The 17,613-nt window shown below is 35.4% G+C and overlaps 1 protein-coding gene across 1 annotated transcript in view; it reads right to left on the reverse strand.

The window, feature by feature from the left end:
• The window catches only part of LOC139963784 (uncharacterized), a 35,375-nt gene that overhangs the window by 3,217 nt on the left and 14,545 nt on the right, over window positions 1-17,613 (reverse strand). Inside the window, exon 2 of the mRNA XM_071964909.1 lies at window positions 935-1,197. Within this exon, the coding sequence (XP_071821010.1) occupies window positions 935-1,184 (250 nt within the window). The 5' untranslated portion in view covers window positions 1,185-1,197. The remainder of the gene's footprint in view (window positions 1-934; window positions 1,198-17,613) is intronic.

Raw genomic sequence — 17,613 nt, forward strand, 5'->3', positions numbered from 1 at the left:
CAAGAAGTTGTTGCAAATTCCTTTGCTTAATGATAATTAAAGTTTGAAATGTGGCGATTTGTAGAATTTGATATACTTATGTCACTATTTTTCAAGTTTCGTCTTTCTATTTCTCTGTTTCTAAAGTCCTCGAAGAAGCAGCCAAACTTTTGAGCAGCGGTAGAAGATTCTCATCGCGGAAACATGTTCACCAGAATTTGATTATAAACTAAAGAGTTATAGGGTTACATTACGACCTACCATGAAAAGGGAAGTAAAACTGAAATAGGTAAATAGAAAATGATGTCACACTGAAATGTCATCTCGTCAAAGGGATATATATGATATATGATAAATACTGTATACAGTCTCTACTACATTCAAATTATAAATATCAAAGTCTGTAAAATCTGGCGATAAATTTTGAAAGAATAAATAATGAAAGGGATACAACGAAATCTCTGTGCACAATATATATATATATATATATATATATATATATATATATATATATATATATATATATATATATATATGTATATATATACATATACATATACATATATATATATAAATATATATATACATACATATTGGAAGGAGCCAATATTGTAATTCCATGCGTCCCTTTTCTCCCAACCTTACCAACCATCCCTCCCTATAGCCTCCCCTCGCCCAGGTCCCCGACGGCAAACCGAAACGTCCATAATACAAAAGGAAACAAGAAAAAGAAACTTTAAAAACATGGAAGTTGTCTCAAAACGTAATTATATGGTTACACACTTATGATAAGATTTAGGAATATTTTTTCATGTATTGCTTTAGGTATCTTTGGTGTTTGTTTTGAAGCATACTGTGTATCAAAGAAGGTGTAATCTTTCCCAGGACACTTTTTGAAGTGCCCGTTTTAATTATGGGATGTTTTTTCCCCAAGGGACGAGCCCCGTAGCAGTACCTCTTTTCCAACCTGCGCTGTGTGCCTTGTAATTTCTGAATTTAGGGTTCGATCTCCAGTTACGCGTGTCTCTTTGCCTGGAGGCGACCAACTTATCAAGGAGGTTTAGGAGTGGATATTCATCTTCATAACCTTCTTGATCTCCATCCAAGTCACTCGAATCGTTAACTTGCTCTGCTGTTTCCACGGCACAGATTATGAACAAGCAAATGGCCACGGCAAGAAGTAATAGTTTAACTGTCAAATTCATTTTTGGTTACTATCTGAAAAGAATTAGAAAGAGTAGAATAATAATAACGAATTAAATAATAAGGGAAACAATAGTGAACGTTCTTAAAACATCTCAAGCAAATGATAGTATCGCCATGAGTTGAATTTATACTGAGATTTGTCTAACCGACTACGCAGACTCCCAAACACAAAAGTGAGCTTAGTTAATAAGGGGAATCCAACTATTAAAACGATGCATGAAAATGAAATGAAAACCGTCATGAAATAAGTGATATTATTATGCTTTATTCTGGACAGTGTGTGATAAAATTATTATCTGGTTTGAGTAATTATTGAATGTGCCATGACGTCACAACATACCACATTAATTCCGGAAGCTGTTACTATGTTTAACTCTGTTCTAATTCTGAATACGATAATCCCATTGCAATGAGGCTAACTGTATGTCTTAACTGTTCATATTCATTTGTGTATCTTGATAATTAGTTTGTTTCTATTTAGATCAATGCTCCTTGTAAGAAGATTGTCTGGGCGATCAATGACGTAGTCAATGAAATCGTGAATTAATCGATAAATATCTATACTTGAATGGAAGAATAATATAAGTGAACTTATGTTTAATGTTTTAAGCGTGACTGCAAATGTAGAATTAAAAAGATGCTTTAGAAACGCAAAAGCGCTGCTCGGCGTTTTGTGTTCTGTTGTTGTATACATTACTTTTTACCTAATTTGCAAGTACGCCATCAGTACATAGCATCAATTCATTTCTTTATTTACTACTATCTCAGTTTGATTTTCAAATTATCTAAAGAAACGTTTGAAAAATGGATCAAAATGGAAAAAACAAGAAAAAATTTCAAAGTTTAATGTTGTCTTATGTTACTTAACGTGACGACTCTCGTGAAGAAACCTGAGAGGATAATGAGGAACAGATTTCTGATAATTTGGTAACATTTATAACATGTTTACCGGAGCAATTATCTCCGATATATTAAAAGACACGAACGAAATGTCTCAAAGGAAATTTAAGATGCCGCTCTGAAATAAGATTCTAAACTTAATAACACTTTATTGCGTCAATGAAACTCAAATATAATCATTTAAAAAAAAGGGTTCAGTAATGATATTACTCCGAAAAAGTTCTTTTACGATTTTGGCAAAAAGAAAGTAGAATAATAAAAAAGTTTTGGTTACGTCACTCCGCATTAGATTCAAAATCAGATTATTTCGAGATATTTGATATCATAATCACAAAAGGTATGTTTATTGTAAGTTACTTTGTAAATTACCACATTAAATAAAATTTAATACGGTAGTATCGAATTGTTAAAAAAAAAAAAGTTTGGGATAGTTTCAGGTATTTGATTACATTTGCAAGTCTTTGAATAACAAAGAAGATATTCAAATATTTAGGTATCTTAGTTTTTACTCTTCATTTTAGAAACATTCTTGATCTATTATTAAAAAATAGTCAGAGCTATCGTGGAAACGTTGTTTAATTTCTATTACAATAATTAAAAAGACATCATTGATTTCTTCCTTCAGTTTGTTTATAAATAGATTATCATTTCCGGATATTATATAACAAGAAGTGTTGATTTAGGAAGATAGATATGTCGTGAATATTTAATTATAAATATAATCTTTGATACCTTAGATGTTATCATAAACCATAAAAACCTTGCCGACGGTTAAGAAGACGTCCTTGCTGATAATATTAAATTAAAATCTACAAAGAACCTTCGTGGCCTTAACAAATTTGTAACACATCTTCTTCATATTTTGGTTGCTTTAAGGCCCGAAAAAATTAAGAAATATGAGAAGCTTTCGAAATGCAACTTTTGCCGTTTCGGGTTTGTACCGGTCGTGGCAAGACGCAAAAAGACGGATGGTTTCGAACAAGAAGTAAAAGTCACCGCAATTTATTGGCTCCGCACTCGTTTTATGACTATAACTCCCGTAGAACTCTTTAGCCCTTTAATGTCGAGATGGCTTCCAGCAACCACTATCACCAACTGCTTACGTGGCATTACTTTCCATTGGCTTCGCATGGATCTCAGATCTTAATATATAAGTTATGTGTTCTGGCTAAACGCAACCAATGCCAGTGGTCCCTTTTCCGTGTGCGCACAATATATATCAAAGGACATTGAAAAGGACCTATTACATAACATAAATCACGAGGGTTCAACAAGCCAATTACGCAAGGTTCTCGTTTAAACATGAGCAAATAATTATGCAGCTGAATCTTAACAATTTGAGGTATGGTCAAACAAAGTTACCAAATGTTATATAACAGACAACAATACGAAAAAACGCAAAATACATTTCACTACAGGGTTTATGGGAAATATAAATCTTAATCCGCAGTTCAACTTATCTTTGTATCGTAGAATCACTGTGGTCGAGTGGTACGGAATTTGGTCTTTGACACAAGATCCGGGGGTTCGATTCTTACCTTCGCCTGATGAGTCCCAAAAGGACGAAACCGGTCGTGAAGTGGGATTTTTTTCTGGTGTGTTATTCTTTATTTATTTACTATATATCTCTCATAACACTTGCTACACATTCATTTCTTATTTACGGCTTGCCTTGCCTTTAAAGAGTGGTTATTCTGTGTAAATTGTGAGATTCAAAGCACCAGGGGTGCACTCTGTGCAATCATAACACTTGGGTAATACGCCCTCAATAACAGTTATACAATGCCAATATATACGCATTTACACACCAGCATAGAATCACTGTGGTCCAGTGGTACGGAATTTGGTCTGTGACACAAGATCCGGGGTTCGATTCCTACCTTCGCCTGATGAGTCCCAAAAGGACGAAACCGGTCGTGAGATGGAATTTTTCTGGTGTTATTCTTTACTTATTTACTATATATATATGTATATATATACATATATATATGTTTATATTTATACATATATATGTCTATATACATAATAGATACACCTATGTGTTCATCTGTTATGAAAGTGTTCTAAGTATGGGGTAAGTGTTGGTACATAGTAAGAATACTATATACTTCTTTGTGGTATACTGCATGTCTATATAGCAACACTAATGCAACAGGATAACCGGGGACGTTACACTTACAAATACTGCCACAGGCTTATTATACGGTTTATGAATCCACCAACAGTATACAAGATAGTCAAAGTCAAAGAAAAGTGGTCGTTTTGTATACGTATGGGCCTATACCGTTAATGCATATATACATACAGCGGTGAGTCCAGGTATACAATGGTTTCAACGTGCCATTAGCCTTGTCGTTATATAAACTCCCTGTTTTTATTTCAAGGTCATGTTTTGATGCAATCCTTGTCATGTGTCATTTGTCTCAAAGCAAATCCCACCAACTCTTATCTTTATACAGCAAACCTTGCGTGAATTTCGAACTAGAAATGCCACCTGCTATTAGTACACACCCTATATGTGCTGACACAGACCGATAACACACACAATGGACGTATATAAGAAAAGTGACTGATGTCATTATTATGTAATTGATGACGTCACATGAGAGTAAAAAGTTTGATATACTATCTGGCCCAAAGTGGCTGTAAATTATATATCAGACCGTAATATTGTGACGTCACTAACAGTATTATCTACTTCCCTATTTTTAAAATGCTGTGTAGATATCTTGGCATCCATTTCAACTCTGGGGACCATGCACGCAGACTTATTGCTTTCTTCTATAGTGTAGGGTATATATCGTTCCTAATGGATATCTTTTAAGCTTCAAATTAATAACTACAAGTTAATGGAAAGTATCCAATGTTACCTACAATTTCCCCCGAAAATAACCACTTTTCAACAATAATAATAAAACAGTATAATAATTTACAAATATAATTATTAGGACAAGGGACAAAGTAATTGAAAAGCAGCGCTTTTAAGTTATGCAACATTTCAAGTTATGTAAATCAATAATGCTAAGTCCTCTCTGTTCATCTGACAAGCTAAATTAAAAGTCGAAATTCTCTAACTTTTCAATTCTGGTTAAAGTCTTTAAATATGTTTGATTACAAGATGGACGTAATATCTGTACGCCGAAATGTATAGAAGTGAACATAAACAATTAAATTTACTCGCTAATTAACATTCATTTGAGAAAAAGTCATCTGAAAGATTTATATACATGTATGTTGTTGAGCATTTGGTTCCTGTCAATGCGTAATTTCTACGCTGTGGGAAGATCTAATTTATAAATCAACTTAATCATATTCCAAAAGGATAAATTCATTCTTAGAAGAGCATAAATATAAAGTATAATAAATTTATGCGGTACGTATATATAACTTGTCAAATTTTTGCTTGAAGTCATTGTCAAAATGAAATGGATAAATCAAATTAATTTTTGATAAGTATACTCTCAAGACGGAAACTGCAATATTAAAATTGTTTCCAATCGCCGTTCACTTGAAGATCCGTTCCATGAATGACAGATACATCAGGTCCAAACCAATTGACCTGATCATTATAAGAAGACATTTTGTGACAAACATCGTGTTTACATGATCCTATTTCGTGTGGGATTTATATGAAGTATTTATATCGTGGTTATATATGATATATGACACTCGGCAATCATACAGTCTTGTAAAACCTGGCAAACTTGTTTTCGTGTGTGGGTAAGGAGTGTTGTAATCTATAGTGCATGCATGTTGGACTAAATATACTTATAAAGTTACCGGGAGTCCGTGGGGTGAAGAATTTCTCGAAAGGGGGAGGGGAATGGGAGAGGGGAAAGGGGAGTGGGGAAAGGGGAGTAGGGAGGGGAAGGGAGTGGGTAGGGGAGTTGAGAGGGGAGTGGGGGAGTGGGGAGAGGGTGGGAAGAGGGAATGGGGAGTGGGGAGGGGAAGTGGGGAGGGTAGTTGGGAGGGGGAATTTGGAGGGGTAGTGGGGAGTATAGGAAGCTACTGTAATTTCTATCAGTGGTGCGTAAAAAAGCCTCAGTAAAAAGTAAGGAATGGAAGCAAGCAAGAACGTGCTAAAAGTTGTCCACTTTTTACCTTATTATGATCAAAATAAGAGCTGGCAGATGGGTTGGTGAGCACTATGCTTTTAGCTCAAACTCTAAACGGTCATGGTGGCAAAAGTTGACTGTGTTGTGACAGCCCAAGCCACCAGCTATCATATGGTAGGTAGTACATGTCAGTTTACAACTTCTATCTATGCTCTATAGGGGCCTTGGAAAGTGACGAGTTTAGTGTGTAAGTCAATGGGAGCAATTAATTGTGGCGTGACACCTTTATCAGACTCAAAGAGAGAACGTCCATTGGAAAATAACATATAACGATATTATTATTGAGTCCGCTTAAACTGGTGGTCATTGTGAGCAAAATCATTGCGCATGCGTAAAAGCGATCCACAGTTTCAGGTAATGCATACTATTTTTGTGTAATTTGTAAACAAAATGTCAACGATGATATATGATATACACGAAAGGATAAAGTATAGGCCTACCACAGCACACCTTGGAAAATCGTTAGCATAACTTTAGGGAGGTCGTGGGGAACTCACTGTAAAATAAATATACCGTTGTTTTCTGATAATTTTGTACTAATTGCATTCCAAAGTTATCGTATTCGTATAGCAGTATAACGTTGGTATTGGTTTAGAAAAGTATTCAAGCTGCTATGACTGCAGGGTCATGAAATATCGATGGAATTTTTCAAGCTCTAAGGTTGATGCTTCATGGGTAATATGCTATCTCTTTCTTTATCCCTTCTATTCCGGATATATCATCATATTATTGCATTTATTTGTTTATTTTAATGAATCACGAAAAGTGTCTTGATTTTATTTTACTTTTCCTATATTTTTTGGTTGTTTGTGTGTATATGCGCGTATTTTAGTGAGGGATGTCTAGGCCTCACAACTATTGACATGGGACAACAACAAAAATTCTGTCACCAGTTGTCGAACAATAGAGAACAATAGTCATCGGTTGTCCAGACAAAGGGATAGAATAAAGGGAAATGTCATCGGTTTTAGCTAAAATAATTATATCAAAAAATGTGGGCGTGGGCGTGTGTATGTACCAAGGGCGTAGGAACCGGGGGGCTGGGGCGCCAGCCCCCCCCCAGTGAAAAATGTGGAGGGCGGAAGTATCATTCCGCCCCCCCCCCCCCCGCTTCGCAAGTCAGAAAACCCCTTTTTCATTTCCAAATGAGAAAAAAAAAATCTCATTTGGAGCACCAAATTGCATCTAAGGCCAGGTGAAAATACAAAATTAAGTTTACAAAATGGAGTGGGTGTTGGAGTGTGCTATATTGCACCAAATTGCATCTGAGGCCACCTGGAAATGCAAAAAAATCCACCCCTCCCCTTAGACCCCTCCCCCAGGCCGGCCATCAGTCTTCAGCCCCCCCCCCACTCAAAAGTACCTTCCTACGCCACTGGTATGTACGCGCGCGCGTGTGTGTGTGAATGCCTAAATGCTTCAAGGAAGACAAAACGGTTACATTTCACTCTTTATGAATCTTCTCTGAAAATCGTAAAAACATTAAAGGCGCACAATTTATGATGGTTTTGTTTGTAAATGTGTAATTTGAAATGTCAGGTACAACAGAAACATTTCCTCAAAAAGGAGTGTCTAGTTGTTACTCTTGTAAAAGTGAAAGATATATGGGGTCGCCTCCTTCTTATGTCCTTATCGAGGAGTAACCTTTAAACAAAAGATGATGAAAAAAGAACAGAGACAAAGACCAAGAAAGAAGCAATAAGAGGAGGGCTCTGGATGAGACTATGTCACGTGACACATGTTATGCCTCTGACATTTAGCTTAGGTTATTAATCAAGTAAATAAACCGGCCGTTGCAATCACGTCCTTTCTTGCAAATCATTTTGGACACGGAGATTTCGCCTTTTTCTTGTTTGTCTATTCAAAAGAGAGGCGAGAAAATTACTAACGGGAAACGAACGAAGTGATTTTGCGCTTTGTAACTCATAAAGCGTATAAGACGTTCAGCCTACGGCAAGAAGAAAACTATAGTAACATGAATTGAGGCAGTTTTTCTTTTTATTGACGATGGAGATTAACCAAATACTTGTTTGCTAAAGGAAAGTAGACCGAATGTAATGAAGAGCGGAGAGTATCATTTAACCCAGATAACGTGACAAATTTATATGTACTTGAATCTATTCATTTCATTATACAAAGAAGAGTAACAAGAAGCAGAAAACTGTAGAAAAAAAACTCGAGAAAATCAAGCGCTGGAGGAATCTATAATTTGCCTACACTCAACTATTTGTCTGCAAATAATGCGCAAACAATTTAGAGAACGTGACTTATTTCATTGGCAAATCAAATTAAAACTGGAAAAGATCAAATTATTAATAATATTAATTTGTTATTGTTTACAACATAACTCCAAAAAGACGTTGACTTCTTGATTCGTAAAAGTCGATGCTCAACTTTACCCCCTTACCGCCCTGCACTAACCACAGAAATAGAAGATCTATATACAACATGTTTACGCAATACATTCGACGACACGAGCTATGAACAATAAAGTTCAATTATGTAAAGACTGCGTAGTGGAAACATGTATAAAAATGTAAGGGACAAACCTCGGATGGCGGGACGCGGGGCTAGTGTAATTAGGAGGGGGGGGGTGGTTGCCTAGTGTGGATAAATAAATTATTGTAACCTTTGACTATCGACTGGAAGCAGTAAGGGGGGGGGGGCGGTGGCGGGAAGTTTCTTATTGACCAAGCCTCGTTATACAACCATAGCGTCAACCATGCACATCCACAGTGACCTGTGTACAGCTGCACGCAACATGATCATAGTACGACCATTGTCTTCCTATATTCAAAATCAGTTTCACCAAACACAAAAAAAATGTATTAGCGCCACCATACAAAACAGCCTATGTCATACACATCAGCGATACATATTAATACAGATTTGCTAAGAGTGGACTGTAGTGCTGCAGAGACTCGTCTATGTGATACCTCGTTGCCATGGAAATACATACACGATGAGCTTGCCAACCGCCATATAGATCCATTTATTACACAGTATTGTTCGGTACACAAAAATCCTAATAACTTCAAATAAGATGAAATACGCAACAACAGAACTCTAACGTTGTTCATGTAATCAAAACTCTTGTCGATCTTTTGACAATGGTTTTCCGATTTTGGTTTTTCTTTCCTTTTTGTTTAGTAGTAAATGGCAAAAGTTGATGCTTTGGACGTGTTTATAAATATTTGAGGTTATCATAACAACCAATATACTTTCCCCTTCCCCAGCCCTCCTTTCCAACTCATACACAAAAAGAAAGTTGAAACCACGGAAAATCGAATCCACTTATGTTGAAGATAAAATCAAATTAACAGTAGCAATAACAAACAGTAATAATGCCAAACCTTATTACATACTATTCAGAGAGTGTATATATGTATGTCACATAATTGGAGCTAATTTGCCAATGTAAAATGTCACATAACAATAAGTTTGAACTATAAATGCCAACAATCTGATGTATTTTATTTCATTGCTTCTCACCAGAGTGCTTCAGATTTTAATTTGTATATTTTTCACATTTATTGCAGAAGATATTGTGTCATATTTCAAACTTTGCTCGGCGTTGCTTCAGCGTTCCCCAGAACAGCCATAAAAGTGCTTTAACCTTCAGCTATATAGCAGGTACGTTTGCACTTAATCCTACCACAGAACGAAGGTGGTACCACTTTTATAGCTCTAAATTACTAATATTCTTCACAAGAGTAAAATGACCTGAGCCTATAAAGGTTTATTAGCTTTCGCCGTTTTCTACAATTAGAAGCGGCCAACAGCGAATAAGCGAATCCATAACAAGCAGGAAGTAATTTCTTTATTCAAAACTTTAGATTATGGATATTTCTATTAGGTTTAGTAAACAAGTATTCATATCGCTATTACAGATATTTAATCAAACCAGGCCAAATCAATTATTATTATTGATTTTACATTATTCTATATTGTAAAGTTCTTTTCTTTACAATTTTATCACACGAGTATTTGCTCGATTTTTATATGCAGGCTGTGTAGAGAATCGACGAGGGTATAGCCTTAAGTTAAAATCTAATTTGTGTAAATGGAGTGATAACATCTTTGAATCGTTTTGCTGGCGGTGATTTAAGTAGTTATAATGAATATTTATTACGTTCATATGAATTAATGCCTATTTTTTAATATCTCTTTACCCGATTTACATATATTACACAGACTATAGAGAACCAAAGAAAGTAGCATAAAGTTATAATCTTATTTCATAGAGTAATGAAATATTGGTATCGTTTGCTGGCGATGATTACAATAGTTTGAATGAATATTCATTGAGTTCTTTTGTAAGTTAATGCATAATGTATAACTTATCATAGTTTTTGTTAGTTTGTCAAATTAGTGAGTTACTTGAATCAATTATTCCAAAAAGTGATCAAATTATGAGACTGACAACTTTCGATAAACACGATATGAGGAGAGAAAGAATTGATTATTTTTTTCTCAGTTTAGATTGACAACGCCGCACCCTTCATCAGTTAATGGTATATCAGCTGTAGCCAACTTTAAAAAAAAATGGAAAGGAGGAGTATGTTGATACTACATATAAGGGTGAGTTCAGGGGGCGGGGAGGGGGAGGCGGTCGGCTAGTACTACAAACATAATTTTTTCTGTTCTTATTTTTTACAACTAGCCTAGCTGCCTCTGTTTTGTAGAATTCCATCAAAATGCAACTTTTTGTAATTTTATATAGATATTACAAAAAGAAAGAAACGGTTCAATTACAATGATGGACAATCACTCTTCTGATGCATTCAAAAAGTGTCAGCATATTTGGAGAAAAAAATAATATCTTTGCAATATACAATATGCTATAGAGAGTGGTTTTGTATAAAGATGAAGAAAAGTCTCGCAATTGTTTTAGTTTACTTTTCTTCGATCACTGGAATATTCATGTATGTTAGGAGGTAAAATGACGAAGATATTATTTCAGTTCGCAACATCGACCGTTGATTTACTGACGTCACTAAACGTATCTCAGCTTCGATATATCATGATAATTATAGCTGCATGACAAGGTTGTTTTATGGTTGTCACAGGATATTTTCTAAATAACACATTAAATGATCACGTCACATTTACATGTTGACATCGTCACTTATTTCACGTCATCACAGCATACGTTTGCGTATAGTCCCACAGTAGTGTTTCTGTAACGTTTAAGCGCAAACTAAAATCCCACCTAATTGAAAACTACGCTGACTGAGTATTTATTATCTCATGGTTATTTTTCTCTACTCTTAATTGTTACCTTCTTTCAGACACACACTATTGGTCTCGTCGTCGAATAACGTTACCCTTTCCGCGTTCCATAGATAATTAACCACACTGATTAATATTGCAATTGCAGTTACGGTAAAACTTAACCTTACTTCTTAAGGCACCTGCTATGAAAGCCCTAAGGGACACCGATGGGTGTCAGGAAATTTTCTTTCCGGACAATTGAACTTAAATTTCAATGTTCCTTATGTGGATACATTTGTTAACATTTATGAGGAAATGTACAATCTAACACCTTAATACTACCATTGGCAAACTTTTTTATTCTTATTTATCATTAAAAATACATGAGGTTAAAGAAAGAGCTTCAATTATACATCTGTGAACATAATTGCCATCGGGTATAATTATTGGCGGAGGAGAATGTTGCGATTGGTAACCTCAGAATGGATTATTTGTGTAATTTGTGAAATTAAAGGTAAATGCCAACCAGGTATTTCATCGCGGGAGAATAGCCTGACTTGTAGAGAAATGAGTGGAAGGGTGTGGGGCGGGGGGGGGGGGGGGTTGATAGCTTAGTAATGATATTCAGCCGACTCGTGGATACAAATAAGAGGTACCGATCAATAACATATACGTCACAATTGCATAAGTTTCTTATAGGGGAACTAACGAAAGGAACAGGAAACATAGCATACATACCATGCTATATATATACTATAGGAAACATAACATACCATGTTATATATACTATAGGAAACATAACATACCATGCTATATATACTAAAGGAAACATAACATACATACCATGTTATTATATACTATATGTAATGGCATGATATAACTACGTAGTTTACATAAAAAAAACCGTTAGTTGTGTACGTGAGATACTGCAGCATCCAAAGGTCCGATACTTTCTCTTTCGTCTGTTCTGTTTTTCGGTAGTTATATCCCACTCCCCTATATCAGTAAGGACATGTGATAGAATAGTTACACACTTAATGGTACCTGATCCTTCTAATAGCCACAAGTGGTGGGGAGATATAGCTTGAGATGTTTGCTCAGGATAAAGAGAGACAGAAATGTCGATCCCTCCGACACGGTAAGTGGAGTATCATTAAATCTCTGAAGATGAGGTTACTCGTGTCATCCAGATTAGATGAATCTTGACTGTTTTGCTTCCCTTAAAAGGAATTTCATCTCACTTGACGTAAATCTCTTCGTTTCATTCAGGATAGCCATTTTGATTACAGATTCAGAGAGTAAAATTGATCACGCCCACAGTCCGAATAGATCAGCTTGGCCTACGATATATATATATATATATATATATATATATATATATATATATATATATATATATATATACTTACGATATTTTCATGTAACCGATATCTAACATGGCTATCCGTAATATCAGTGCCGCATGTAATGTCCGCAATGTCAGTACCATGAAGCATCTGTGTTTTTATAGCATTTTCTATTGTATAACCAAATTTGTAGGACATATTTTCCACAGCGCAGATAAAAAATTCAAAAATTCTGACTCGAGTCTATTGTCAGTAATTTCAGTACTATTCGAGTTCTCAACGGGGCCCTGGAGCAAATCGTAATTTTGATTGAGAGGTATTAACCCCGGCATATAGAGTCCTCAGTTTTCCCAGAACAATTACCACAAATTGTAGAATATGTGGATCATCGGTGACACCAATAACCTATGCATTTACATACAAATAATTATCCGTCTTGATCCTGTGGGATCCGGAATATAATTTCCCTAATGACTACTATATTGCTTTCTCGATTCAGCAAATAATTCAAAATACGACAACTTATATAATTTGTCAATATAACTTGAGTTATCATTTAATTTAACAAGGTCTTTTTATGGAGATGGGAAATTTCCAGACGATTTCGATGTAGGTAAACCTTATATGAAATCATTTTGAAAATGTATCAATTGTGTAACCTAGGTTAAGGAAATTCCTTCCCTTGCTACATAATGTTACAAATAGTCACAGGTGGTAAAAACGTTAAACGTATAACCATCGTCTTTCTCCTAGATATGTACTATATTGACTTTTGAGTGAATTAATACATGAACAAATACCAACTACAGCCTAAATACTTGACATACTTCCTATAAGGCGTCGCCGTTCGTTTCTTTCTTTCTTTATTTATTTCTTTTTTTTCCATTCTTTCTTTTCTTGCTTTCTTTCTTTCTTGTTAATCGTTTCGAATCACGTGACCTCCATTAATGTCTTATCGTGGCAAACATTGCCCTGTTTCCAGTATCCCGAATTCCTAATTGAATTTCCATCAACTTAATCTGAAGCTTTGCTTCTTCTATAGATCTTTCGCTGATTTAACAATCTGATACAAAGAGAGAGTGAGAGGGAAGGGTGGAAATAGAAATAAAAAAACAGAATAAGAAGGCTGGAGTAAAAGAAACAAAAACTTGCTTTTAATTGATTTCGACGGAAATGGATGTCCTTAACAGATCTCAATTACTTCACAAATTTGTAGATTAGAATCTGTGTGACAGTACACTTCACGGATTGACGAGTAAGAGATGAGAAAAAAAATCGGGAAAGTTGATAATATGCGAGAGACAGAGAGAAATAGAGGTGGATAGTGAGCAAGAGAAAGATGATGAGAGAGGAGGGGGGGGGGGAGGTGGAGAGAGAAAGAAAGATGAAAGGTAAGTACTTGTCATATCGGTTATGAGTGACAGACGTTTTCTTGAAAGTAGACAAAAATATTTTGAATTTAAGATTAAGTTATAAGATTCATGGTATTGAGTATCACGCTAGCGCACATTGAATTATCTTTATGCGCTGCAACTTATATGGCCAAGAATACAAGATAACATAATAAGATAAACATCTATAGCAACGTGAAACTTTCAATTTATCGACGTTAATTGTCTGGTTTACATCGACTTCTCCTTTTATAGTTTAAGGATATATTCGGATGATTTGAGTCAGAGGGAACTGTTTTGCATTCTTTGAGTAGGAAGGACGCAGAATATGGGAGTTTCTATAACAGACCCGGCAGTGCATGTCTCAAAATCAGTTGGGAAAATTTCTAATGCTAATACCACGCTGCACTGTCCTCCCATTGCATGCTTCAAAGCACTCGTACTAACAGTATAAACAATTCCTAACCTGTATTTGACAGACGCATAATATTCATACTGCTATTATATGTGCTTTGGGGAAGCAGGACATGAAAATTCAGTACTAAATAATTCTACTAACTGGAGTGTTGTCTATAAGAGTGTAAAGTATAGAAGCTAATTTAAATAACAATAGCTTGTCTTAGTAACCTGACATACCACAGAACTGTTGACCTATGACTTGCATTGTAATTGAAATTAGAGCACGGAAGATGAATCTACATAACGTTAATTCCTCTCTGTTTTAAAGTATCTTAAAGGAAGACAATCATGTTATAAAGTAATGTGCAGTGTTTATGTACGGCAGCTTACCTAACCATACAATTTCATCATATACAAGAGATTGAAATTTTATATTAAAGAGAGTCGAAAAGTTCTTTTATACGAAATAAATATATGTACCTACGAAGGATGCAAGTCCTTGCGTTTTTGGTGAAAATGAACTACCTATATGCTACCGAGCGTACGGCAGAACGCTGAAATATTTTGATACCAATAAAAGCAACGTTTTTGAAGTTTGAGCGCCATTTTGCTTTCAGTTTACTGAACCTACGGGATAAACTTTCAATCATAGTTGAAATTCATTAAACTAAGAACTTTGTAGTTGCAAACCAAATTGAAGTGAAGAGCTGTTAGTTCGCTGGAACTCACTCTTAGGATTGAAATAATTCCACGAAAAAGTGATCATTGTGAACACTCTCAGAGAGTGAACTTCCACTCTTCGGAGTGAAAAGTGAGTTGAAACAACTAAAATACAACTAAGTGAGAGAATGACATTGTGTGGTTGCAATAACCGTTGTACTATATCGGTACTCCCTCTCCCGTCACCCGGGTTAGAATAGTTTCTTTCTTCATAACTGCTGACATTATGCCCAAGTTGAAGCAAGCAGATGTAAAATATTTATTAATAGTGCAATAAACGCCCTATTTCTGGATGGAAATGGTTTCAGGTAAATCTTTGCAGCCCACTTATTATTTCTATACTACGTCTTATATCGTATGGCTTGTGTGCTAATCAAATTAGTAGAGATAAATAAAATCTTCCCTTTTTGTTCATTTAAAAGGTAAGAGATATATAAATGTCTGAGGAACACGATTGCGCGTTCAATCATTTTCTACTATAAGCGGTTAAAAGCTCTAGATAAAGTTTATTTATTTGTAATCACTTATCACTTTGCATCGATTCGCATTTCACTTGGGATTTTTCTTCTTCGTTTTTAATTTATCCCTGCAGAATTCAAAACGACTGCAGTTTAACTTCTACTGTCTGCTTTTTTCTGATTTGGAGGATGATTTAAACTGACCTATAATTCGCTGTTTCAAATGGTCACGTACTATCGCGAGCACTTTTTCGAAATGCGGGGAGGAATATTATTGGAAAAAAAATCCAAGAGTTAAAAGAAAAAAACTAGGAAGGAAGGAAATTGGGAAGAAATCGATAAAAAACAAAGCACGTCGAACTTTTAATGACAGTCCTTGACCCTTACTTGAGCCAAAATTCCAGCATTTTATAGACATAGAGTAATGAAGAGTGATAAATAACTGTAGAAAATTTAATAAATAAAAGGGAATCGTGAGAGCTTCACAACGCAAGATCAAATTAAATATTTTCTTTTTTGTCATTCAAAAGCTTTTTGAAGGCAAAATCTGATATAGGAAAACAGGCACAAGTTAAATGAATGGTTCTATATTATATTTGTGAGGGCAGGAACAAAAAGGTTTTACTTGTCAGTAAGTTTTCCAAATTTTCTGCATATTTCTTTGAGTTGTAATATTAATACTCTCACTATCAACCCCTCCCCCTCCCCGGATCCCATTACCCCAATCCCCCTACTTGCCAACTTGATTCACTGGACCCTATCATTTACATACATTTTGGGATAGTATTAGCATTCTCCGCGGGTGGCAATTCCTTGTTTTCTTTTTTCTTTAAAGAGGCACTACCTTTTCGATAACTTAGATCTTCAGTATCTTCCATTTTCTTTCTTACCGCTGCCCTCACTCAACAACTTTAAGTGAGTCATTCTCGAGGGTGTTAATTTACAAAGTTATCTTCTCGGTGGCAAGAATTGGACGTTAATTTATCTTATCGTTCTTTCATAAAATATGCATGCAAATCCTCGGTGTCAACGCACCGAGCCCCACCCCCCACCCCCTCCCGACACACACCCAACAACAAAGGAAAATTATGAGGGAGCTACCAAGTTTCAATGTTACTTCATATACTAGACTAGTTTAGACTTGAACAAGTCCTCTTGAATTATTTATAGTAGGCCTATGTCTTAATCACTCATTACGTAAATTGTTTACATTGATTGGTATTCATTGTATTTGAAAGCCGTGTTAATAACACGACCAATACACAACAAGACAGCCCGTTGTTGTCACACTAAATCATAAAACATAGAGAAACAGAGAGATTCGACGAATGATTTGCGATATTTCTTCCCTGCAGAAAAAGTACAACGGTGGGATGGTTGGCCAGCATTTAACCATCAGCCTATACCCACTAAATGACAATAAGAAGTCCATCCAAGGCTTGTGTATGGTTACTCGGTAGGTTAGCTTGCTATATTTGACATGATGATTATATCTATAGTCCTATCAATTATTATAATTAATTAATTAATTGCTGTGAAAAGGCAGTTTAAACAATATGACAAACCCTTGTATCATACAGGCTAATCTTAAAAGGTGCTTGCTCATGTAATAACAGTTGCCGATCATTGTGAACGCATAAACCAACTTCTGTATCCAATATGTGAAATGTTCATTTTCATATTTCCATCTCATTTTGTGATGTTTAACGTGAATGGCGACAAAATAATCTGCTTTCACGATATGGTGGTACATTAATTTAGAAAGGTAAAAAAATCGATCTTGTGTAAGTCATTATTTTTCAATTCTTTTTGGAAATTTATAATTAAGTGCCAGCCAGACTCGACAGTTTAGTCTATTCCTAAGTTATTTTGGTGGCACGTGCTC

Source organism: Apostichopus japonicus, chromosome 22, assembly GCF_037975245.1.
Source record: "Apostichopus japonicus isolate 1M-3 chromosome 22, ASM3797524v1, whole genome shotgun sequence".
In the NCBI taxonomy this organism is placed as follows: Eukaryota; Metazoa; Echinodermata; class Holothuroidea; order Aspidochirotida; family Stichopodidae; genus Apostichopus; species Apostichopus japonicus.